The sequence below is a fragment of the Pristiophorus japonicus genome, chromosome 16 (genome assembly GCF_044704955.1).
Source record: "Pristiophorus japonicus isolate sPriJap1 chromosome 16, sPriJap1.hap1, whole genome shotgun sequence".
Taxonomy (NCBI): domain Eukaryota; kingdom Metazoa; phylum Chordata; class Chondrichthyes; family Pristiophoridae; genus Pristiophorus; species Pristiophorus japonicus.
The window spans coordinates 6,752,251-6,777,662 of record NC_091992.1 but is presented as its reverse complement, the minus strand read 5'-3'; the positions used below and the strand labels follow the sequence as shown (position 1 = coordinate 6,777,662).

The 25,412-nt window shown below is 42.9% G+C and overlaps 1 protein-coding gene across 2 annotated transcripts in view; it reads left to right on the top strand.

Moving 5' to 3' along the window:
- brip1 (BRCA1 interacting helicase 1) overlaps positions 1–17,396 on the top strand; it is a 533,845-nt gene extending 516,449 nt beyond the window's left edge. Inside the window, exon 26 of one of the 2 annotated variants that reach the window (XM_070856933.1) lies at positions 16,864–17,396. In XM_070856933.1, the coding sequence (XP_070713034.1) occupies positions 16,864–16,935 (72 nt within the window). In that variant the 3' untranslated portion in view covers positions 16,936–17,396. The remainder of the gene's footprint in view (positions 1–16,863) is intronic. The other variant, XM_070856935.1, reaches the window with a different exon arrangement.
- The last annotated feature ends 8,016 nt before the right edge of the window (positions 17,397–25,412 follow it).

Sequence of the window (25,412 nt, the reverse complement as noted above, 5' to 3'; positions counted from 1 at the left end):
TTTGTAATCTTTCTCCATTTAAATAATAACTTGCTCTTTGATTTTTTTCTGCCAAAATGCATAACCTCACACTTTCCAACATTATACTTCATCTGCCAAATTCTTGCCCACTCAGTTAACCTGTCTATGTCCTTTTGCAGGTTTTTTGTGTCCTCCTCACACATTGCTTTTCCTCCCATCTTTGTATCGTCAGCACTCTGTTTTCTGTTAGTTAGCCAATCCTCTATCCATGCTAATATATTACCCCAAACCCCATGAACTTTTATCTTGTGCAGTAACCTCTTATGTGGCACCTTATCGAATGCCTTCTGGAAATCCAAATACACCACATCCACTGGTTCCCCCTTATCCACCCTGCTCGTTACATCCTCAAAGAACTCCAGCAAATTTGTCAAAGATGATTCCCCTTTCATAAAACCCTGCTGACTCTGCTTGACTGAATTATGCTTTTCCAAATGTCCTGCTACTGCTTCTTTAATAATGGACTCCAGCATTTTCCCAATGACAGATGTTAGGCTATAGTTTCCTGCTTTTTGTCTGCCTCCTTTTTTAAATAGGGGCGTTACATTTGTGGTTTTCCAATCCGCTGGGACCTCTCCAGAATCCAGGGAATTTTGGTAGATTACAATCAATGCATCCATTATCTTTGCAGCCATATCTCTTAAGACCCTAGGATGCAAGCCGTCAAATCCAGGGGACTTGTCTGCCTTTAGTCCCATTTTTCCTAGTACTACATTAGTGATAGTATTGTATTAAGTTCCTCCCTCCCTATAGCCCATGATTATCCACTATTGGGATGTTTTTAGTGTCTTCTACCGTGAAGACCGATATAAAATATTTGTTCAAGGTCTCTGCCATTTCCCTGTTCTCCATTATTAATTCCCCAGTCTCATCCTCCAGGGGACCAACATTTACTTTAGCCACTCTTTTCCTTTTTATGTACCTGTAGAAACTCTTACTATCTGTTTTTATATGTCATGCTAGTTTACTTTCATAATCTATCTTCCCTCTCTGCCTGACACATTGTGTCACAGAGCGGTAGCAGGCAGTTTCACACACACCATTCTGAACAGTTTTATCCTCAATCTCAAGCAGAGCGTGGACTTGGACGGTTATCAAACAGAGCCTGCACGCAGAGTGGTTCAAACATTTGGACAAGTACCCCCACCTGTTCTCTCAAACTTAGACCCAGTTGAGGGTTAGCAGCGGCAGAAGCTGAGATTATGAATACCCTGGTATTATGAAAAGATACTTTGATCCCATCTCCTTTAGTAATGGGAGCAATTTTATGTTGTTTTATATTCTACGTATATTATTTGAAAGAGTTCCATGCAGTCTTTCTCCTTTATGTGTATCACTGACATTGCTAATTGTTAAATTTAATAATTATTTCCCAAATATTGTACAGTAATAAAAATAATTTTATTCAATATTCAGGAAGGATAGAATAAAAGGAAAAGGAGGTGGGGTAGCATTGCTGGTTAAAGAGGAGATTAATGCAATAGTTAGGAAGGACATTAGCTTGGATAATGTGGAATCTATATGGGTAGAGCTGCAGAACACCAAAGGGCAAAAAACGTTAGTGGAAGTTGTGTACAGACCTCCAAACAGTAGTAGTGATGTTGGGGAGGGCATCAAACAGGAAATTAGGGGTGCATGCAATAAAGGTGCAGCAGTTATCATGGGTGACTTTAATATGCACATAGATTGGGCTAGCCAAACTGGAAGCAATACGGTGGAGGAGGATTTCCTGGAGTGCATAAGGGATGGTTTGCTAGACCAATATGTCGAGGAACCAACTAGGGGGGAGGCCATCTTAGACTGGGTGTTGTGTAATGAGAGAGGATTAATTAGCAATCTCGTTGTGCGAGGCCCCTTGGGGAAGAGTAACCATAATATGGTGGAATTCTACAGTAGGATGGAGAATGAAACAGTTAATTCAGAGACCATGGTCCAGAACTTAAAGAAGGGTAACTTTGAAGGTATGAGGCGTGAATTGGCTCGGATAGATTGGCGAATGATACTTAAGGGGTTGACAGTGGATGGGCAATGGCAGACATTTAGAGACCGCATGGGTGAACTACAACAATTGTACATCCCTGTCTGGCATAAAAATAAAAAAGGGAAGGTGGCTCAACTGTGGCTATCAAGGGAAACCAGGGATAGTATTAAAGCCAAGGAAGTGGCATACAAATTGACCAGAAATAGCAGTGAACCTGGGGACTGGGAGAAATTTAGAACTCAGCAGAGGACAAAGGGTTTGATTAGGGCAGGGAAAATAGAGTACGAGAGGAAGCTTGCAGGGAACATTAAGACGGACTGCAAAAGTTTCTATAGATATGTAAAGAAAAAAAGGTTAGTAAAGACAAACGTAGGTCCCCTGCAGTCAGGGGAAGTCATAACGGGGAACAAAGAAATGGCAGACCAATTGAACAAGTACTTTGGTTCGGTATTCACTAAGGAGGACACAAACAACCTTCCAGATATAAAAGGGGGTCAGAGGGTCTAGTAAGAAGGAGGAACTGAGGGAAATCCTCATTAGTTGGGAAATTGTGTTGGGGAAATTGATGGGATTGAAGGCCGATAAATCCCCAGGACCTGATGGACTGCATCCCAGAGTACTTAAGGAGCTGGCCTTGGAAATAACGGATGCATTGACAGTCATTTTCCAACATTCCATAGACTCTGGATCAGTTCCTATCGAGTGGAGGGTAGCCAATGTCACCCCACTTTTTAAAAAAGGAGGGAGAGAGAAAACGGAATTATAGACCGGTCAGCCTGACATCAGTAGTGGGTAAAATGATGGAATCAATTATTAAGGATGTCATAGTAGCGCATTTGGAAAGAGGTGACATGATAGGTCCAAGTCAGCATGGATTTGTGAAAGGGAAATCATGCTTGACAAATCTTCCGGAATTTTTTGAGGATGTTTCCAGTAGAGTGGACAAGGGAGAACCAGTTGATGTGGTATATTTGGACTTTCAGAAGGCTTTCGACAAGGTCCCACACAAGAGATTAATGTGCAAAGTTAAAGCACATGGGATTGGAGGTAGTGTGCTGACATGGATTGAGAACTGGTTGTCAGACAGGAAGAAAAGAGTAGGAGTAAATGGGTACTTTTCAGAATGGCAGGCAGTGACTAGTGGGGTACCGCAAGGTTCTGTGCTGGGGCCCCAGCTGTTTATATTGTACATTAACGATTTAGATGAGGGGATTAAATGTAGTACCTCCAAATTTGCAGATGATACTAAGTTGGGTGGCAGTGTGAACTGCGAGGAGGATGCTATGAGGCTGCAGAGTGACTTGGATAGGTTAGGTGAGTGGGCAAATGCATGGCAGATGAAGTATAATGTGGATAAATGTGAGGTTATCCACTTTGGTGGTAAAAACAGAGAGACAGACTATTATCTGAATGGTGACAGATTAGGAAAAGGGGAGGTGCAACGAGACCTGGGTGTCATGGTACATCAGTCATTGAAGGTTGGCATGCAAGTACAGCAGGCGGTTAAAAAAGCAAATGGCATGTTGGCCTTCATATACAGGGGCAGGAAGGTGTTACTACAGTTGTACAGGGCCTTGGTGAGGCCACACCTGGAGTATTGTGTACAGTTTTGGTCTCCTAACTTGAGGAAGGACATTCTTGCTATTGAGGGAGTGCAGCGAAGGTTCACCAGACTGATTCCCGGGATGGCGGGACTGACCTATCAAGAAAGATTGGATCAACTGGGCTTGTATTCACTGGAGTTCAGAAGAATGAGAGGGGATCTCATAGAAATGTTTAAAATTCTGACGGGTTTAGACAGGTTAGATGCAGGAAGAATGTTCCCAATGTTGGGGAAGTCCAGAACCAGGGGTCACAGTCTAAGGATAAGGAGTAAGCCATTTAGGACTAAGATGAGGAGAAACTTCTTCACCCAGAGAGTGGTGAACCTGTGGAATTCTCTACCACAGAAAGTTGTTGAGGCCAATTCACTAAATATATTCAAAAAGGAGTTAGATGTAGTCCTTACTACAAGGGGGATCAAGGGGTATGGCGAGAAAGCAGGAATGGGGTACTGAAGTTGCATGTTCAGCCATGAACTCATTGAATGGCGGTGCAGGCTCGAAGGGCCGAATGGCCTACTCCTGCACCTATTTTCTATGTTTCTATGTTTCTATCCTGCACATCTCAGCTCCTCATTCAGGTAAGGATATATTTTTTAAACTTACCTTTTTGATGGCAACCGCCAACAGTCCCTTCAAGGAATGTTGGTTAGGCCGCTGGTAGGCCATTATTTCCTGAACCAGCTTGCCTACTGTTGACTGTGTTCAAGGCAACTCAAACAGACACAAGGCCCCATTGTTGAATATGTAAAGGGGCTAACACCTGTTTCAGGCACGGGCCTTGGATGCCTCTTTATCTGCCTTCACCAATATGGAGCGTTGCCCCATAATGAGGCAACATTTTGCACCTGAAAAACGAGCACGGCACCATCGAATTTCTGGGCCATATATTTGTTTCCCATTACTCAACTACCTTTATATCAGCATGAAACTCATTAAGTTGGTTGTGTAAGTTATTATGAAAGCTCACTGCTCTGGATTTCAAGCTGCATTTAGACCAGTAACTGCTTAATATAACTGCTTCATACACCATTTATATTACAGTGGAAGCAGTTCTGTATTTTTGCTATAGAGCGATTTGACAGTAAAGGCTAAGTACACATGCACAATGCAGTGGACTCAAAGTCACGAAGGTGATTTGGATGGAGCTTAATGTATAGTTAGTGAGAACTTTGCCAGTCTTTCCATGACTTTGTCCAATGTTGGGGAAACAGGCCTACGTAAGAACATAAGAAATAGGAGCAGGCATAGGCCATACGGCCCTTCAAGCCTGCTGCACCATTCAGTAAGATCATGGCTGATTTTCGACCTCAACTCTACTTTACTGCCCGATCTTCATATCGCTTGATTCCCTTACAGTCCAAAAATCTTATCAATCTCAGCCTCTAATATACTCAATGACTGAGGATCCACAGCCCTCTGGGGTAGAGAATTCCAAAGATTCACAACCCTGAGTGAAGAAATTTCTTCTCATCTCAGTGCTAAATGGCCAACCCCTTATCCTGAGACTATGCCCCCCTAGTGCTAGACTCTCCACCAGGGGAAACAACATCTCAGCATCTGCCTCGCCAAGCCCTCTTAGAATGTTGTATCAGTGAGATCATCTCTCATTCTTCGAAACTCCAGAGAGTATAGGCTCAATCTGCATGCAAATGTAATGCCCCTATTTTAAAAAGGAGGCAGACAAAAAGCTTCTTTAATAACCACTCCAACATTTTCCCAACCACAGATGTTAGACTAGTTAGCCTAACATCTGTGGTTGGGAAAATGTTGGAGTTGTTATTAAAGAAGCAGTAGCAGGACATTTGGAAAAGCATAATTCAGTCAGGCAGAGTCAGCATGGATTTATGAAGGGGAAGTCATGTTTGACAAATTTGCTGGAGTTCTTTGAGGATGTAACAAACAGGGTGGATAAAGGGGAACCAGTGGATGTGGTGTATTTGGACTTCCAGAAGGCATTTGACAAGGTGCCACATAAAAGATTACTGTACAAGATAAAAGTTCACGGGGTAATATATTAGCATGGATAGAGGAATGGCTAATGAACAGAAAACAGAGGGTCGCGATAAATGGTTCATTCTCAGATTGGCAATCAGTAACTAGTGGGGTGCTGCAGGGATCAGTGCTGGGACCCCAACTATTTACAATCTATATTAACGACTTGGATGAAGGGACTGAGTGTAACGTAGCCAAGTTTGCTGATGTTACAAAGATGGGAGGAAAAGCAATGTGTGAGGAGAACACAAAAAACCTGCAAAAGGACATAGGAAGGCTAAGTGAGTGGGCAAACATTTGGCAGATGGAGTATAATGTTGGAAAGTGTGAGGTTATGCATTTTGGCAGAAAAAAATCAAAGAGCAAGTTATTATTTAAATGGAGAAAAATTGCAAAGTGCTTCAGTACAGAGGGACCTGGGGGTCCTGGTGCATGAAACACAAAAGGTTAGTATGCAGGTGCACCAAGTGATCAGGAAGGCCAATAGAATCTTGGCCTTTATTGCAAAGGGGATGGAGTATTAAAGCAGTGAAGTCTTGCTGAGGCCACACCTAGAATACTGTGTACAGTTTTGGTTTCCATATTTAATAAAGGATATACTTGCTTTGGAGGCAGTTCAGAGAAGGTTCACTCAGTTGATTCCGGAAATGAGAAGATTAACTTATGAGGAAAGGTTGAGTAGGTTGGGCCTCTACTCATTGGAATTCAGAAGAATGAGAGGTGATCTTATCGAAACATATAAGATTGAGGGGGCTTGAAATGGTGGATGCAGAGAGGATGTTTCCACTGATAGGGGAGACTAGAACTAAGGAGCATAATCTTAGAATAAGGGGCCGCCCATTTAAAACTGAGATGAGGAAGAATTTCTTCTCTCAGAGGGTTGTAAATCTGTGGAATTCACTTCCTCAGAGAGCTGGGTCATTGAATAAATTTAAGACAGAGATAGACAGTTTCTTAAATGATAAGGGAATAAAGGGTTATGGGGAGCGGGCAGGGAAGTGGAGCTGAGTCCATGATCGGATCAGCCATGATCTTATTGAATGGCGGAGCAGGCTCGAGGGGCCGTATGGTCTACGCCTGCTCCTATTTCTTATGTTCATAATCTCGCAATGATTGGCTCATCCAGGCTTCCTGGAGCAACGTCAAAAAACCTCTAGAGCAAAATTCTATTTAAATTTACAATTTTTTTTAGGTCCACCTTTGCTCGTAGTTTGTGCACATGACAATATTTGACAATAAACGACCAAAAGCTTTAGTTGTAATTGACTGCTTTATTTTAAATTCCAAGAAAAAATATGCACAAGAGGTTTAAAGAAAGGGGAATGCCAAAGGAGAATACATAAATCCTTAAAAGTTGCAAGAGAAGTTGATAAAGCCATGAAGAGTGCAAACTACAGGAGGATTGTTTCTAGAGGGATAGAACACAAAAGCTGAAAAGTATTACAAAAGCAAAATACTGCAGATACTGGAAATCTGAAATATAAACAGAAAATGCTGGAAATACTCAGCAGGTCAGACAGCATCTGTGGAGACAGGAACAGAAAGTCAAAGTTTCAGGTCGATGACCTTTCATCAGAGGTAATGGCAGGGAAGTAATGTTAAATTTAAGGCGTGAACCTTGGCTCAATGATTGCACTCTCGCCTCGCACGTAATCTAGGTTGGGATTCCAATTGTAGTACATTGCTGCACTGTTGGAGGTGCCATCTTTTGGATGAGACATAAGAGCATAAGAAATAGGAGCAGGAGTAGGCCACCTGGCCTCTCGAGCCTGCTCCGCCATTTAACAAGATCATGGCGGATCGGATCATAGACTCAGCTTCACTTCCCTGCCCGCTCCCCATAACCCTTTATTCCCTTATTGCTCAAAAAGCTGTCTATCTCCGCTTTAAATATATTCAATGACCCAGCCTCCACAGCTCTTTGGGGCAGAGAATTCCACAGATTTACAAACCTCTGAGGGAAGAAATTCCTTCTCATCTCAGTTTTAAATGGGCGGCCCGTTATTCTAAGACTATGCCCCCTAGTTTGAGTTTCCCCTATGAGTGGAAATATCCTCTCTGCATCCACCTTGTCGAGCCCCCTCATTATCTTATAAGTTTCAATAAGATCACCTCTCATTCTTCTGAAATCCAATGAGTATAGGCCCAACCTACTCAACCTATCTTCATAACCTCTCATCTCCGGAATCAACCTAGTGAATCTTCTATGAACAACCTCCAATGCAAGTGTATCCTTCCTTAAATACGGAGACCAAAACTGTGCACAGTACTCTAGGTGTGGCCTCACCAATAACCTGTACAGTTGTAGCAGGACATCGCTATTTTTATACTCTATCCCCCTTGCAATAAAGGACAACATTTCATTTGTCTCCTGATTACTATCTGTACCTGCATATTAACTTTTTGTGTTTCATGCACAAGGACCCCCAGGTCCCTCTGTACTGCAGCACTTTGCAATTTTTCTCCATTTAAATTATAATTTGCTTTTCTATTTTTTCTGCCAAAGTGGATAACCTCACATTTTCCCACATTATACTCCATCTGCCAAATTTTTGCCCACTCACTTAGTCTGTCTAAATCCCTTTGCAGATTTTTTGTGTCCTCCTCACAATTTGCTTTCCCATCCATCTTTGTATCATCAGCAAACTTGACTACATTACACTCGGTCCCTTCATCCAAGGCATTAATATAGATAGTAAATAATTGAGGACCCAGCACCGATCCCTGCGGCATCCCACTTGTTACGTCTCAAATAAAGCAATGTGACTGAGTACTGTAGACTTGAGTAAGTGTGACCTTAGTCTCTTTAGTCTGACTCAAGAGTGCTGGCACAGCGTGGGAGGCTACAAACACAGGTGCAAGTGAGTTGGTTGGGTTGCTGGGAATGATGAGTTCAGCTTTGTGGTCAACCATGATGTCGGTTGCCACTTGTGTGTATATCGGAGGGTCGAAGTTGGTGGTGACCTCTTCAGGTTGCTTGTGGCTGTCTGTGAATCGCAGTTTGGTTTGGTCCAAATGCTTTCTGCAAGTTTGACCTCAAACACCCTACTCCCTTCTTTGGCTACTACAATGCCAGCAAGTCATTTGGGACCATGTCCATAGTTGAGTACAAATACAAAGTCATTGACTTCAATATCGCATGACAAATTTGTGCGATCATGTTACATGCTTTGTTGATGCCGCCTGCCTTCGCCTTCGACGTGATCATGGATATCAGGGTTGACTAGAGAGAGCCTTGTTTTGAGTGCCCTTTTCATGATCAGTTCGGCAGGGGGAACCCAGGTGAGTGAGTGGGGTCTTGTGTGGTAGCTGAGCAGGACTCGGGACAGGCAGGTCTGCAGGGAGCCTTCTGACACGCATTTCAAGCTTTGCTTGATGGTTTAGACTGTCTGTTCTGCCTGGCCATTAGATGCGGGATTGAACGGGGCAGATGTGACGTGCTTGATCCCATTGTGGGTCATGAATTCCTTGAATTCAGCGCTGGTGAAGCACAGCCCATTGTTGCTGACAAGGACATCAGGCAGGCCGTGTGTGGCAAACATGGCTCATAGGCTTTCGATGGTGGTAGTGGACGTGCTTACAGACATTATTATACACGCAATCCATTTTGAATAAGCATCCACAACAACCAAAAACATTTTGCCTAGAAATGGGCCAGCGAAGTCAACGTGGATCCTAGACCACAGTTTGCAGGGCCATGACCACAAACTTAGCGGTGCCTCCCTGGGTGCATTGCTCAGTTGAGAGCAAGTGTTGCATTGGCGCACGCAAGACTCCAAATCTGAGTCGATGCCGGGCCACCACACATGGGATCTGGCTATAGCTTTCATCATTACTATGCCTGAGTGGGTACTGTATAGGTCATGTCTGAACGTTTCCCTGCCTTTCTTAGGCAAAACCACGGGATTACCCCACAAAAGACAGTCCACCTGTATGGACACTTCGTCTTTGCGCTGCTGGAACGGCTTGATCTCTTCATGCATCTCCGCTGGGACACTTAACCAGCTCCCATGGAGGACACAGTTTTTACAAGGGACAGTAAAGGATCCTGGCTGGTCCAAGTCCTGATCTGGCGGGCTGTAACGGGTGACTTTTCGTTTTCAAATGCATCCATCACCAAGAGCAAGTTTGCAGGCTGTGCCATTTCCACCCGGTGGTGGGCAATGGTAGCCGACTGAGAGCATCAGCGCAGTTCTCTGTGCCTGGCCTGTGGCGAATTACATAGTTATATGCAGACAGCGTGAGCGCCTATCTTTGGATGCAGGCAAAGGCATTGGTATTAATACCTTTGCTCTCTGAGAATAGCGATATGAGTGGCATATTGTCAGTTTCTAACTCGAACTTAAGCCCAAACAGATACTGGTGCATTTTTTTCACCCCGTAAATGCATGCCAGAGCTACTTTTTCAATCGTGCTGTAGGCTCTTTCGGCCTTGGAAAACTCCTGGATGTATAAGCGACCGGTTGCAATGTTCCCGATTCGTTTGCTTGTTGTAACACACACCCGACCCCATACGAAGACGCATCACAAACTAGCACTAAATGTTTACATGGGTCATACAGAACAAGCAGTTTGTTGGAACATAACAGATTTCTGGCTTTCTCAAAAGCAGTCTCTTGTGATTTCCCCCATACCCAGTCATCTCCCTTGCGTAGCAACCCATGTAGAGGTTCTAGCAAGGTGCTTAACCCGGCTAGGAAATTACCAAAATAATTGAGGAATCTCAGGAACAACCGCAGCTCCGTCACGTTCTGTGGTCTCGGAGCGTTCTTGACGGCCTCCGTCTTGGCGTCGGTGGGTCTGATGCCGTCTGCCGCGATTCTTCTCCCTAACAACTGTACCTCTGGCGCCAGGAAAACACACTTTGAGTGTTTCAACCGGAGTCCCACACGATCTAGCCGACTTAGAACCTCTTCCAGGTTCTGCAAATGTTCGATGGTGTCCCGACCTGTGATCAATATGTCATCCTGGAAAACCACGGTGCGCGGAACCGACTTTAGCAGACTTTCCATGTTCCTTTGAAAAATAGCCGCGGCCGATCGAATCCCAAATGGGCATCTATTGTAGATGAACAGACCTTTGTGCGTGTTGATGCAGGTGAGGCCTTTCGAAGATTCCGCCAGCTCCTGCGTCATGTAGGCCGAGGTCAGGTCCAACTTGGTGAACGTCTTCCCTCCTGCCAACGTCGCAAATAGGTCGTCTGCCTTGGGTCCTGCAGCGAAAAACGGTTAATCGTTACTTTATAGTCCCCACAAATTCTGACCGTGCCATTGCCCTTGAGAACCAGAACAATTGAACTGGCCCACTCGTTGAACTCAACCGCCGCAATGATGCTCTCTCGTTGCAGCCTGTCCAGCTCAATCTCCACTTTGCCCCGCATTATGTATGGCACCGCATGTGCCTTGTGGTGGATGGGTCGTGTACCGGGAACCAAGTGGATCTGCATCTTCGCCCCAGAGAAATTTCCGATGCCTGGCTCAAACAACGACGGGAATTTGCTCAAAACCTGGGCACATGAGGCGTTGTCGACGGATGAAAGCGCTCGGATGTCGTCCCAATTCCAGCGGATTTTCCCAGCCAGCTTCTGCCGAACTGTGTGGGGCCATCTCCTGGTACAATCCATAGTGGAAGTTCGTGCACCGCTCCATCATAGGAGACGTTTACTGCTGCACTGTCAATTACAGGGATCAGCTCTTTAGTGTAAGTTCTCAGCTTGGTATGAATAGGGCTCAGCTTGGGCCTTTGTGCCTTGTTGCACCACAGCCTCTCGAAGGACTTTTTGCTCATGATAGACTGACTCGCACCCGTGTCCAATTCCATGGATACTGGAATTCCGTCCAGTTCAACTTTTAACATGATCGGTGGTGAAGTTGTGTGCCCCATAAACTTCTGCCTCCTCGGTTCGAGTCTCTAGTTCAGTTTGATCCGCCATGGATCGGTCTTCCTCTGTAATGTGGTGGTTTGCAGGGTTTGCAGCTCGTCTGCACATTCGCCAGAGGTGTCCCATTGTTCCACAACCTTTGAACGCATAGTTTTTGAAGCGGCATTGATGGACTCGATGATCACCTCTGCAGCGCCAACAAGGTGTTAATTGCCTCGCGTTCACAATTGATGGCGGACTCTGAGTCATCTGAGGTCATGCAGCTGCAGGCGTGGACGTTCTGCCATATGCATTCCTGCCTGAAAACGATGTTACTTTGTGTACAGTACTTGCCAATGCATCTTTATGCTGCAAAATTTGTTTGGTGTTATCGCTGGTGGACATAAATGTCTGGGCTATCGTTATGGCTTTGCTCAGGTTCAGTGTTTCAACAGTCAATAGTTTGCGAAGGATAATCTCATGGCCAATGCCAAGCACAAAAAAGTCTCTTAGCATTTGCTCCAGGAATCCATCAAATTCGCAATGCCCTGCAAGGCGCCTTAGTTCGGCGGCGTAGCTCGCCACTTCCTGGCCTTCAGAGCGTTGACATGTATAAAATCGATATCTTGCCATCAGAATGCTCTCCTTCGGATTTAGATGCTCCCGGACCAGCATACACAGTTCTTCATATGATTTGGTTGTTGGTTTCACCGGAGCAAAATGATTCTTCATGAGGCCATAGATTGTTGCCCCGCAGACGGTGAGGAGGATCGACCTTCGTTTGGCAGCGTTCTCATTCCCTTCCAGCTCGTTGGCCATGAAGTATTGGTCGAGTCGCTCCACGAAGGCTTCCCAATCGTCACCTTCTGAGAATTTCTCAAGGACACCAACAGTTCTCTGCATTTTCGCGTTCGTTATCTATTACTCGTCGGCAGTTGTTACATCTCAAATAAAGCAATGTGACTGAGTATTGTAAACTTGAATAAGTGTGATCTTAGTCTCTTTATTCTGATTCCAGAGTGCTGGCACAGCACGGGAGGCCTGCTTATATGCAGTGCTCTCAAGAGATGCTGGGATCCCTTGGAACTCCAACAGATGCGCCCTCTGATGGCAGTAGAATGCTGGTGACAAGGTATTGCATACTTAACACCACTAGTCACTGTTTGCCAACCGGAAAATGACCCATTTATCCCGACACTGTTTTCTGTTAGTTAGCCAATCCTCTATTCATGCTAATATATAACCCCTAACCCCGTGAACTTTTACTTGTGCAGTAACCTTTTATGTGGCACCGTATCGAATGCCTTCTGAAAATCCAAATACACCATATCCCCCTTATCCACCCTGCTCATTACATCCTCAAAGAACTCCAGCAAATTTGTCAAACATGTTTTCCCTTTCATAAAACCATGCTGATTCTGCTTGATTGAATTATGCTTTTCCAAATGTGCTGCTACTGCTTCTTTAATAATGGACTCTAGCATTTTCCCAACGACAGATGTTAGGCTAACTGGTCTATAGTTTCCTGCTTTTTGTCTGCCTCCTTTTTTAAATAGGGGTGTTACATTTGCGGTTTTCCAACCTGCTGGGACCTCCCCAGAAGCCAGGGAATTTTGGTAGATTACAACCAATGCATCCACTATCTCTGCAGCCACTTCTTTTAAGACCCTAGGATGTAAGCCATCAGGTCCAGGGGACTTGTCCGCCTTTAGTCCCATTATTTTGCCAAGTACTACTTCATTAGTGATAGTGATTGTATTAAGTTCCTCCCTCCCTATAGCCCCGAGATTATCCATTATTGGGATGTTTTTAGTGTCTTCTACCGTGAAGACCGATACAAAATATTTGTTCAATGTCTCTGCCATTTCCCTTTTCTCCATTTTTAATTCCCCAGTCTCATCCTCCAGAGGACCAACATTTACTTTAGCCACTCTTTTCCGTTTTATGTATCTGTAGAAACTCTTACTATCTGTTTTTACATTTCGTGCTAGTTTATCTGTTTTTATATATTTTGTGCTAGTTTAATGTGCACAGGAGTATTATAGAATAGTATAGCACAAAGGAGGCCACTCAGCCTGCCCAGGCTGCCCTTGACCAGCAGAGATGTGCAGTCACGCACCTTATAGGAAACGTTGTTCTGTGTCGGCTCTTTTGAAGAGCAATCCAGTTAGTTCCACTCGTCCCACTTTTCCCAAATCCCTGCAATTGTTTCTTCAAGTATCTATCCAATTTCCTTTTGAAGGCTACTACTGAATTTATATCCACCTCCCTATCAGGCAGTGCATTCCAAATCCTAACCACTCATTGCGTCAAAACGTTTTTCCTTATGACGTCTCTGGTTCTTTTGCCAATGACCTTAAACCTGTGCCCTCTGGTTATCGACCCTTCAGCCATTGGCAGCTGTTTCTTTTTATTCACCCTATCTAAATCATTCATGATTTTAAATACCTCTATCAAATCTCCTCTTAGCCTTCTCTGCTCGAAGGAGAGCAACTCCAGTTTCTTCAGTCTGTCCACATAACTGTAATCCCTCATCCCTGGAATTATTCTGGTAAATCTCTTCTGTGCCCTCTTCAAAGCCTCACGTCCTTCCTATTATTGGAGTGTGTCTAAAACCATGCAGTTTACCGGAGCTGATTACTGGTAAGTTTCCCATTGTTTATCCATCTGGGACTATACTGCTAATGAAAGTTTTGGTCTGCAAGATTATGTGGAGCCAAATAAAAAGAATCCCAGCCCATGGTGATAGTTTATCTCTCCAGACTCTATTAGTGAGGAGTTTGGGTAGTCGATGGTATAGATGACAGATTATCAGGTCTATCACAGAGTGCTGACTTGGTTTTGAACTTCCACTGGCATGTGTGTCTTGGAACCACCTGGATCCCAAAAGGACCTTGTCTGCCTAACTGCCGAGAAGAAGTCATTACTTGTTTAAGTAAAAACGAAAGACTTGCATTTATATAGCACCCTTTCACGACCACCGGACGTCTCAGAGTGCTTTACAGCCAATTAAGTACTTTTTGGAGTGCAGTCACTGTTGTAATGTGGGAAACGCGGCAGCCAATTTGCACGCAAGCAGACTCCCACAAACAGCAATGTGATAATGACAAGATAATCTGTTTATTTGTTATGTTGATTGAGGGATAAATATTGGCCAGGACACCGGGGATAACTCCCCTGCTCTTCTTCAAAATAGTGCCATGGGATCTTTTGCGTCCACCTGAGAGAGCAGATGGAGCCTCGGTTTAACGTCTCATTCGAAAAATCGCACCTCCGACAATGCAGCGCTCCCTCAGCACTGCACTGGAGTGTCAGCCTAGATTCTTGTGCTCAAGTCCGTGGAGTGGGACAAGTACTCGACAAGTACAGATTTGAGCCCTCAATAGGTGGACAGCAGGTAGAAGCAGCTTTTGGTGAGCAACATGGTGAGTAGCATACTTCACCACAAAATGTGTGAGTATATTGCCACCATCCTGCTCACCACAGCATCGAAACATACCATGCCCAAAATCCACCTCACGCTTTGGTCGTCTATCTCACACACAGGCTGGAGGAAGCTTTCTGTTGTAGGCGTAGGAATTGTGAACCATGAAGCAGAATTGTTGAGACACAGGTCTTACACAGTACAAGCTTAAACTGCTTTGCGACTTTGCAGTCATTAAAGAAAGACAGAAAAGACCAGAATGCTGCATGCTTCTTCTTCCAGGCTGAAGTTGGTATCCACCTGGGCTCTTAGCTACCGACGCAAATCAACACCTGGCTTCGAACTTTGATCTTCCAATTGATACCTTCAAGATCCCCTCTTCAACCATGCAAGACCATGACATTGCACTGGCTAACCCATTGTTGTTGAGTATACTAGATCCCCAAGGTACCATTTAGTGTTTATGATGTGAAAGTGAATCAACACAGTGTGCCATCTACAATTCGAGCTTCTGTTACCCACAGTGGTGCAGCAGAGCTGAAGAAGGAGTATTCTACATGAACACAAAGCTTCATACTTCCTTTGGCATGTCTAAAATACAATGAACACTTTGGTCTGACAAGAGTTTCTGTGCAGTCTTTAATGAACATAATGTGTACAGTAAAGATAGGATTTTGCTTGCAGCTGTGCAATGAATCTTTAATTGAAGTGATTCTCGATGACATTCAGTTTTGCTCATTAAACACATTACAGGGTCACAGGGTTGAGCTGTCATTTGAGATGGCAAACAATTCATTTGCATTTTCCCCGAATGTTTTTCATTTATTTCAACCCAGCAAGTATTGTGAGGGACTTTGCTCTGTGCACCGTTTAGTACATGCAGATTTGGAACATCATTAATGCCACACCACAGAATTGCATGACGCTAATTTGGACTTCTAATTTGCCATATACCAAATTCCCGATCTCACACATGCAGTTGCAGGAAGTATATGGCAAAGGTTTAGATACTTCCCCTGCAGGGAATGAAGAAAACTGAAAATGTAAAGCAATATAAAGGACCTTAAAGTAACTAGTTCTGGAGGGACATTGGTGGAGCCATGGGAACAGACTGCCCACCGGCTACTTCAGTATAGGAATGCAGAGAGTTAGTTACAGTGCAATACTGTAGTTCTTCCATTTCCAAGTTGGATTTGTTCCTCGCATTCCTTACCCATGAAAATCATGATCACCCACAATCGTCATTGTAACCACTTCCCTCGTGGTACTCATTTAGGAATCATTTTTAAACATATTTATAAATATTGAGCACGATTTTAACCCGACTAGCAGAAACCAGGCAGCTGGGCAATTCAAAACAAGCAGGTTCCTTACCTGCTTGGAACTCCTCCCTTTCCCGACGGTTCCAATTTTATTCTGCAGGCGGATGAGGCGCCTGTCTAAATGGATCCCACGAATGAATGGAAATCTGGCTCCGATTGCATTATAACTAGGGCTTGAGCAGGGAAACGGTCACAACGTTCCCACGTGGTTGATACAGGTCAGCTGCTGGTCTTCAGACAGAAGAGGCGCTCCAAGGTAAGTGCAAAACTTTCATTTATGGGGCCAGGAGCAGCAGCAGTGGTCCTCCTGGACTCACAAGGAAAGTTGCAGCCTCTTTTATCCCTCCTCACCAGCTCCCTCCCCCACTGCCACTTACCTGCAAGCTGACTGATCGTTCCACCCTCATCCACACACTCCGAGCAGGAAGCGGCATTCAATGAGGCTGGGGAGTTAAAATATCCCCGAGCCTGAAACTCCAGGCAGCAAGTGCGTTTCACACTCACTCCAACCCCTGCTCGCCCGAAACCGCTCAGGGTTAAAATCGGCCCCAGTTATTCATGTATCTGTACCAGCACAGTCATTGCCGTCTTGTCATTTGGCTTGAGGCAAATCATCAGTTTGGTAGATTGCTAATTACTATTTTTTTTTGTTTCTGCAGGTCTGGTTGGTTCCCACAGCTGTTTGGCATTGCCCACTGCTCAGAATTCCTGATACCACACTGGCAAAATAAAAAAGGAAACAGTGAAATCTGACACGGAAAATTGGCTTTTACTGTCGTTTCTTCACCTAGTCAATTTCCATATATGAAGCGGGTCTTTTATCTGCAACAGACATCTGATGGCTATGTTTATGGCCTATGTTTTAACTTATGTGGTAAACTTACAAGCCTATAAAAACATAAGTAACAAAATCACAGTTTCTGTAATTTTCAGACTTTTGGTAAGGCCATTTACTTAATTTGGATGTTAGAATTCAATCCTATAGCTGTTCTTTTTCAGATGCATTTTACTGTGTGTGATGACAAATTTGAATACTTCAGAATCAGCGCTACCGCAAGAAATATACTGGCATTTTTGTCACTGGAGTATGTTTAGAATTGATTGTGACACCTGATTCTTTCAAAAAGAATGCAGTCTCCAAGGCTAACCGCAGGCTGGGATGAATGTCAAACTAAACCAGGTTATGCAAAATCTCTGCACAGTAAATGTCCTCTTTAGGCACCCATGCAATATATCTCAATAGTCTGGTTCAATTCAAGCTCTGTTCATTTTAATTAACAGTTTCGGTACCAAATGCTCTTTGCACCTTCTGTGTTAGCTGGCAGCTGTTCCTGTCGTATTATCTCTGTAAATGGTGTGGGCTATTATACTGTGGAATTAAAAAAATGTTTAGAGCATTTACGACTTTGCAGCCATACCTTCCCCTCCATGGAAAGCCATGGATTAGAGACATGTTCGATTTCCTCCACCAATACAATACCACCAAGGAATCTGATTCTCTGATTTCACATCTGGTGCATACTCCAATGACTGGCTGTTCACAGCAATGAACTGGTGATACGAAGCATCGATAGAACTTGCATGGAATCCTTCTACCTAGTTCTGCATCCATCACACACAATTAAGGGATCTGTACCGCACATGCTTTTTAAAAATCAGAAGTCAACACCCCATCTGAAGGTGAGTCAAGTGTTTGTTTTATTTTGTTAAAAAATTCCCATTGCTTGCTTTCTTTTTTAATATAATATAGGGGTAGCACGCTCACAGACCGCCAGTTAGCTGACCTGCGCACATTTGCAGAGTCATTACAAGGACAGTTGTAATAATTAGGCTATCAGATCTGTATGTGAACAAACCAAAACTATGGAAATTGGGTCAGGGAAATGGGAACAGGCAGCCACAGCTGCCCAAGCTGGCTCCAATCTAACATAGCACACTTTGTATGAAGGAAGGTAGTTTTAACTTCGTTTTCAGATATGTACAGTTTATGCCTGCACCGGGGCTGCAGTGTACTACCTGAGGGATGCACTGCAGCAACTCGCCAAAGCTTCTTCGACAGCTCCTCCCAAACCCGTGACCTCCACCACCTAGAAGGACAAGGGCAGCAGGCACATAGGAACACCATCACCTGCTAAGTTCCCCTCCAAGTCACACAGCATCCAGACTTGGACATATATCGCCGTTCCTTCATCATCGCTGAGTCAAAATCCTGGAACTCACTACCTAACAACCCTGTGGGAGCACCTTCACCACATAGACTGCAACGGTTCAAGAAGAACCTACTTTAGGGCAACTAGGCATTAAATGTTGGCCTTGCTAGTGGCACGCATATCCCAAGAATGAATTAATAAAAACTGTAAGCGAAATAATTGTTAGCCAATTAGAGGGTGTCTAAAATTACCTTACAGTGTGAATAATTTGGCCGCGTGAATCTAAAGTTGTTTTAGATTCTGTCTGGCTAAGTGGGACGATGGCACAGGATTAGATTGCTTATGTGTGTTTTTGCCCCAAATTCACAGAGAACATTAGAAAATTGGAGGTTCAAAAAAATATTTAAATGTAAAAAATGTTATGATTTCACATGCAATATGCTTTTAAAACAGCAGTCACAAACCTAGATAATCCACCATCACTAATGTAGTTGGCTTCCTGGAGTGCTTTGTTTCCATTCGCTCCCCAGAATGTTATATTGTAAGGACTAATCCTGAGAAAGTTACAAGATAATTTCAAATGATAAAGGCCTTTTGGCCTATTTGATTCCATCCGTCCTCAAAGCCAGCCTTACCATCCCTCCATTACAGTTTAAAAAAAAATCTGCCTGAAAGGCAAACAGAACCTTAATTTAACATCCCATCTGGAGGGCAACCTCCTTTGTGAACTAGAAGTGGAGAGGTCATATCTCATCTAAGAGGCCTAGATCGAACTGTCGGGGTTGGTAAATGCAGGTACTGGAATACGGACCATGAGGTGCAATGGAACCTTCCTTTCTTGTCTCCTTGTGAATTCATCTTCCTCCTCCAAATCTTGAAGTGTCATTTGAACCCCCAGAGGAGTTTCTCATCCTGTTTGCTGCAAGTAAAGCTGTTGTAGGAAAAGAAGTGGTAAATAAAAGTCTTGTATTGCAAAAAATTGGCACGTTTAGCAGCGAGAAGCAATGCACAAATTAAAATGCAGAGTAAAATAGGTAGTAAGGGAAAAAAAATTAAAGTTTCAAACTAGTACGCAAAACTCCTTCACGTCTTTTAACAACCCAACTTCTAATGGCCAGACAAGCCTCTTTTGTACAGGCGAGCTGCACGATGGAGGAGAAGGTGGCACCAAAGACGGGAAATGCTGCTTGGGATCCATTGAATAAAATTTAAAGCTGTAATGAGGCTCACACTGGTCAGTAATATGGCCTCCAAAAAATGTCAAATGCTGAGCCTTTCAAAATCTGCCCTTTCTACTCAAGTTTTGGTCTATTTGACTGTACATTCTTTGTTTTACCATCTACTTTGTAATATAGTTTCATTTCCCAATCTGTGTAAGACTAGTTGAAAATTATTTCTCAAAACTGTTATTCTTGGAATGATTAATTCTGTGACTGCTGTATTTTATGATGCATCTCCAAAAATTAATAGATGATAATGTCACAATAATTTGTAGATGCATCCACAAAGGACTAGGAAAATTCTACCAGGTGGCCAGTGTATAAGTAGGACACAGTGGTGCAAAATATTGTCAAATGAAGGTGAAATTTCCCTCCTAATTTCTAATAAGAACATAAGAAATAGGAGCAGGAGTAGCAAGATCATGACTGATCTTCCACCTCAACTCCACCATCCCGCACTATCCCATATCCCTTGATTCCCTTAATATCCAAAAATCTTCTTGAATATACTCCACGACTGAGCACCAAAGCCCTCTGAGTAGAGAATTTCAAAGACTCACAACCTTTTGAGTGATGCAATTCCTTCTCATCTCAGTCCTAAATGGCTGACCCCTTATTCTGAGACTGTGACCCTAATTCTAGACTTCCCATCCAGGAGGAACATCCTCCCAGCCTCTACCCTGCCAATTCCTTGAAAAATTTTATGTTTCAGTGAGATCACCTCTCATTCTTCTGAACTCTGGGGAATCTGGGCCTAGTGTACTCAATCTCTCCTCATACGACAATCCCTCATCCCAGGAATCAGTTCAATGAACCTTTAGTTGCACTCCCTCCAAGGCAAGTATATTCTTCCTTAGGTAAGGAGACCAAAACTGCACCGAGGAAAATTACATCTCATAATATTCCATGTCAAACTGGAAAGATGCAAAAATTGACTGTAATTGAAGGCTATAGAGTGAATTATTGCTCCTTGAATTATAGAAGTGACTAAGGATCGGTTATGATGCCTGAAATTTGAAGGAATACTGCACACTAAGGTCAGTAATCCCATTCTCTGCTGCTGGTGTGGTGCATTGCGCAGTGTGAGACAGAGATGGAGCTACAACATTGTAGCCTTAATTGTACACCCATACCTGCTGCTAGCAACGTTTCACAGTTTCTGCCCTCCAGGATATCACTCTTGTAACCCACGGGGAAATAGTTTATTCTTATACCTGTAGTTACAAACTGAAGTCAAAATCCCATCTATGGACTAAATCTCAGTTTTCTCTCCTAGATCGGCTCTGCCAGGCACAATTCCTCGTCAATAAACCAGGCCGGCAACCTGTACCAATGGCTTTCTTGATTCTCTTATTAGGAGGTAAATAACAACACCTTGGTTGATTTGGGTTTTCATTTTTCCTCCTTCCTTAAAAAGAAACACAAACCCTCTACTCTGCGCCTATCTCTGACAGCACAGCCGTAATTGGGATCGTGCCATATGGGAATTATGGGCTTAGACATGTTTCTCACTAATCTGTGCCACCGTATGGCTGAGTTATCACCACCTGCCATCAGGAGTAGCCTTTTCTCTTTGACATCAGACAGTAATCGTCTCCACTTCTTTGCCAATGTCACTCACTGACAACTGCGCCTACTGACATCAATGAAGTGAGAATAATCAAAATGAATTAATAACAAATAGCAATTATTTGCTTAATAATGTTTAACAGATCACTTCAAAAAGTATAATATGAACATAGGCATGTACCAACAAGAGAAGGACACTACCTCCTAGCTTCTTCTGTCTTGCAAGGTCCTATACTAGTTTTTGATCTTTTTTTAATCTGTATTTTTTTGAAATCGCTATTTTCAATCTTTTTCCAATTGCACATATCCTACCACCAACCTCTTGATCAAGGAACCTGAACTTTCACATTTCAGAAAATAAATGTGAAAACAAAAAATATTGGAACTGCACAGTACATCTGTTCAGCATCTGTAACGAGAAAACAGGTTGATATTTTGGACGTAGTCCCTTGAAAGGTCTACATCCAAAATACTGATCCATCTTTCCTCATTATAGATTTGACAGAGCTGCTGTGCAATCGCAGCATTTGTGAGGGTTTTCATTTTATTCAACAACTAAAGGAATTCATAGTTTTAAAATTCCTGCAAGTAGAACTTTGTTCATTAATCTTTTTTGTGTTTCACCCCCTTGAAAGATCAAAATAACAAAGGGGAAGAATGGGGCAGGTTTTTTTTTGCAATGCTAGGAATGGGCAACACACAAATGCTATATGACAACAAAGCTAACGTCCAGATTATAGGGCAAATTTGTCAATCCTGCTCGCCAGCTTTGGTCAGAGATAGGGTTGCAAAATGGTAGCACGAATTATACGAATTATCATCCCTCTGAGTGTAGCTCATTCACTCATATATATATCTCATGATTTCCACCCACTCAATTACCAGGATGAAACTTAATGTATATGGACGGTGACTTTTTTCAAAAAAATGAGGACAAATAATTATCTAAACTCTTACAAAGCACTTTCAACTTTATAATTAAATATTTTAAATAGCCCTTGTTCTATGATGAAAGGGTTTCACTGAATTGAACAGATTGAACAGACTGGAGAGGGTTAAACAAAATTAAATTGACATTGTCAGTGGCTCACCTGGTTAAAACACTAAGTAGCTGAGCCATTCAGATCAGGAATGTCCCACGTTTGATCCATGATCTGTGCAGCATTAGCTATTCTCAGTTGGGGTGGAGGTAAGGGAACCACAGTTGGCCTCTGCATCCCTGGGATAAGGAAGGGGAAATCAGTCAAGGTTCCCCCTCTTCATAGCAAAAAGAATGCTGGGTGTGCAGTTGGTAGACATCAGACAAGGACAGAATCAGGCTTAACTATGATTTCATCCAGGATCAAATAGCTTACCAACATTGACTTGGTTTATGCATGAGGAATATCACATGGACTCCCTACCCAAAGGGACTCCAGTGTCCATGAACTGTACACTAGCAAGGGGCCAACCACTTCAGGGGAAGGGAGAATTTTGGAGAAAAAAGTAGAGAAAAAACTTTGAATTGGTGCAGTGTTTTGTTGTACCTGTACAAATGTACATCATCACAGAGAGATATGGTGCAGATATAGATAGACCTGTCATTTTTCAAAAAATGAGGTCCCATTCTTAAGCATAGTCTAGGGAGATGTTAGTAGTTATGAAGCGAAAATTGCGTAGTGACCTGCAGAATTCCGAATGGGCAATTTACAATTTGGCATAGTCTGGGAATAGGTTTCCTGCCCACACTCCTAGGATGAAATTGCAAGTTTCTCCTCTTGTAATGTAATGTGGAGTCTCACTCAATTTTGCTCCAAGCTCAGTCGCCGATTCTAGATCTAAGCTGCATTTTATTAACATCAATGTGAAGCAAATCACTGCAGTTGTAGGGTATAAGCAGCTTTAGTTAGGAAGTCTTGTAAATGGAGGGGGAATGGGAGAGAAAGGGAATTAAATAGTGGAGAAAAGTAAGAAATAGAGGGAAGAATAAATTATAAAACACAAATTATAAATCACAGAATTGATCTGTCCATTTTCTTACACACGGATTGTCTACAGCCAAATACACATGGTTGAAAATTTGTTTGAAAACTTATGCAAACATCTTAGAGCAGTAGTTGACAGAATCACTTTTATAATGTTGAAAACATTCATCTCTATATCTTAACACAATAAAGTTATAGGTTACAGAGAACAACATTAAAAAAGCATGTTTCTTATCCAAAAAATGTAGCTAGCCATTTGTTTTTCCTTTGGTCCAAAGTTCTAATAGGGCTCGGAGAATCATGTGGCACCTACAAATTGGCACCCACAAAAATCGTCACAAACTCAAAGGGCTAGAATTTCCTATCAGCCCGCCAAGTGCCCAATCACTGCCCAAAAGACCGCTAAGACTGGGAAGATTATCGCCGGCGAAATCTTCCCCCCCCCAAAAAATAAAAAAATCCGTCGGGTGAAAAACGTGGGCCTTGCACCCCCATTCTGGGCGAAAAAGTGCAATTTAGGGTCGATTGGGAGGTTCGTAAACAAAATGGGCGAAAAAATTTTTAAAACAATAAAAATTTACCTCAAGGCTGCGGGTTGGGCCGAACACCAGAAAAACAATAAAAATAATTTTTCAAAAAACCAACTAAAAAAAAAAAATAAAAAAAAATTCCCAAGACACTTTAAAACTAAATCACAACACATTTTTAAAATAATCAGTAAAAAACCAATTACTAACCTTTTTCTTGAAGAGCTACTCACCTACCGCCCAGCTCCACTGATCCTCGTGGGCGTTTTTTAAAAAACTTACCTGCGGGTCACCGCTCAGCCAAATTTCGCGCCAGGGCGATCGGAGGATGGTGCACGCCGGCGGTCCGCTCCCCGGCAGTACCTCAAAACCGCCGGCGTAACTCAGGTAAGGAAATTTTCGCTCATCTGATTATCACCCGCAATGGCTAATACCGCCCAGAAACCGGGAGGTAAGCCATAGGAAATTCTAGCCCAAGATACCTACTTTGTACCGGCTATCATATAGGTCTGATATCGTAAAATGGAAGTGCGATCTCCCATACTACAGTGTGCGATTGAGAATTCCTAGCTAATATAATACGGACTATTGTTTGGACCAGTGGCATACTAAAGGTCAGTTTGACGTTGTACTGCTCCAACAGACAGCTTGTTCCAGAGAAAGAGCACTGGAATTCCAATCCAACCAAAGAGTCATGGTTCTGAACATTGGAACTTGTCTTCCCTCACTGAGAAGTGGTGCCGATTCTTAACCAGATTCAGAAGGAGTACAAAACTGAAGCTGGCAAGTCTGCCTTGCTGGAAGATTTCAGTGGCACCTTCAAACATTTTACAAGACCACTATAGTCCAAACCTTCTCAGGTGAATAGACTGACAGTCAAAACGACAAGGTACATTGAGGCTGGTCTCTGGCAAGTCCCAATGGTCTTATCCTTCTGATTGGAGCAGGAAGCATATCTGGCGCAGGTAGCAATAAGGGGAGAAATATTTATATAAATCCCAACAAAAAGTAAAATCTTACTGGTCTTGAAACAGTTATTTACAAAGAATTGTTTTCAACTCTGACTAACCCGTTTGGATTGTAAAGAAGCTAGATTGCGCAGAATACAAATATCTGAAACATTACTAACACTCTGAGAAATGACCCTCCACTGAATTTCTGAAAATACACATATTTTTGGATATTCTATATGACAGAACAATGGTTAAAACTATGTTCTGCTCTCTGGCAAGATACAACATCCATTGGATATGATTTTGTTCAACAGAACTGTTTGTAATCCAAATATGGAAAGTGCTAATGCGGGTGCAATTAAAAATTACAACCACAACACATTCACATCGAGCATGTCACATTCAATCAGTTTCTCAAATGAAGATTAATATTTAATTTCTGGTCCCACATGACAACTTCTCCACCCTCGTGAGGCCGGAAACAATTTGACTACTCTGCTCAGCTCTGAACCAACATGTTTCTGTCATTGGCCTAGAATAACTTCTAACTATACAATGATATCTCCATAGGCTCCAGATTTCAGCTGAAATGGGTTTTGCCCAGCCGTCAAGACCCAACCACGTAAGTCATCACTCAATTAATCCACCAGTAAGTCCATCAGTATTTTTTTTTAAGTTAATTGATTTTTTTAATGCAGTCATCTGGTATAAATAGACAGGTTGGGTTCTTGCTGAATACGATATTCACACAGCTCATGGACCTCATAACATATTTCTAAATTTGTTATTCGTGTATTACTTCATTGAGTTTCTTGTATAACATAT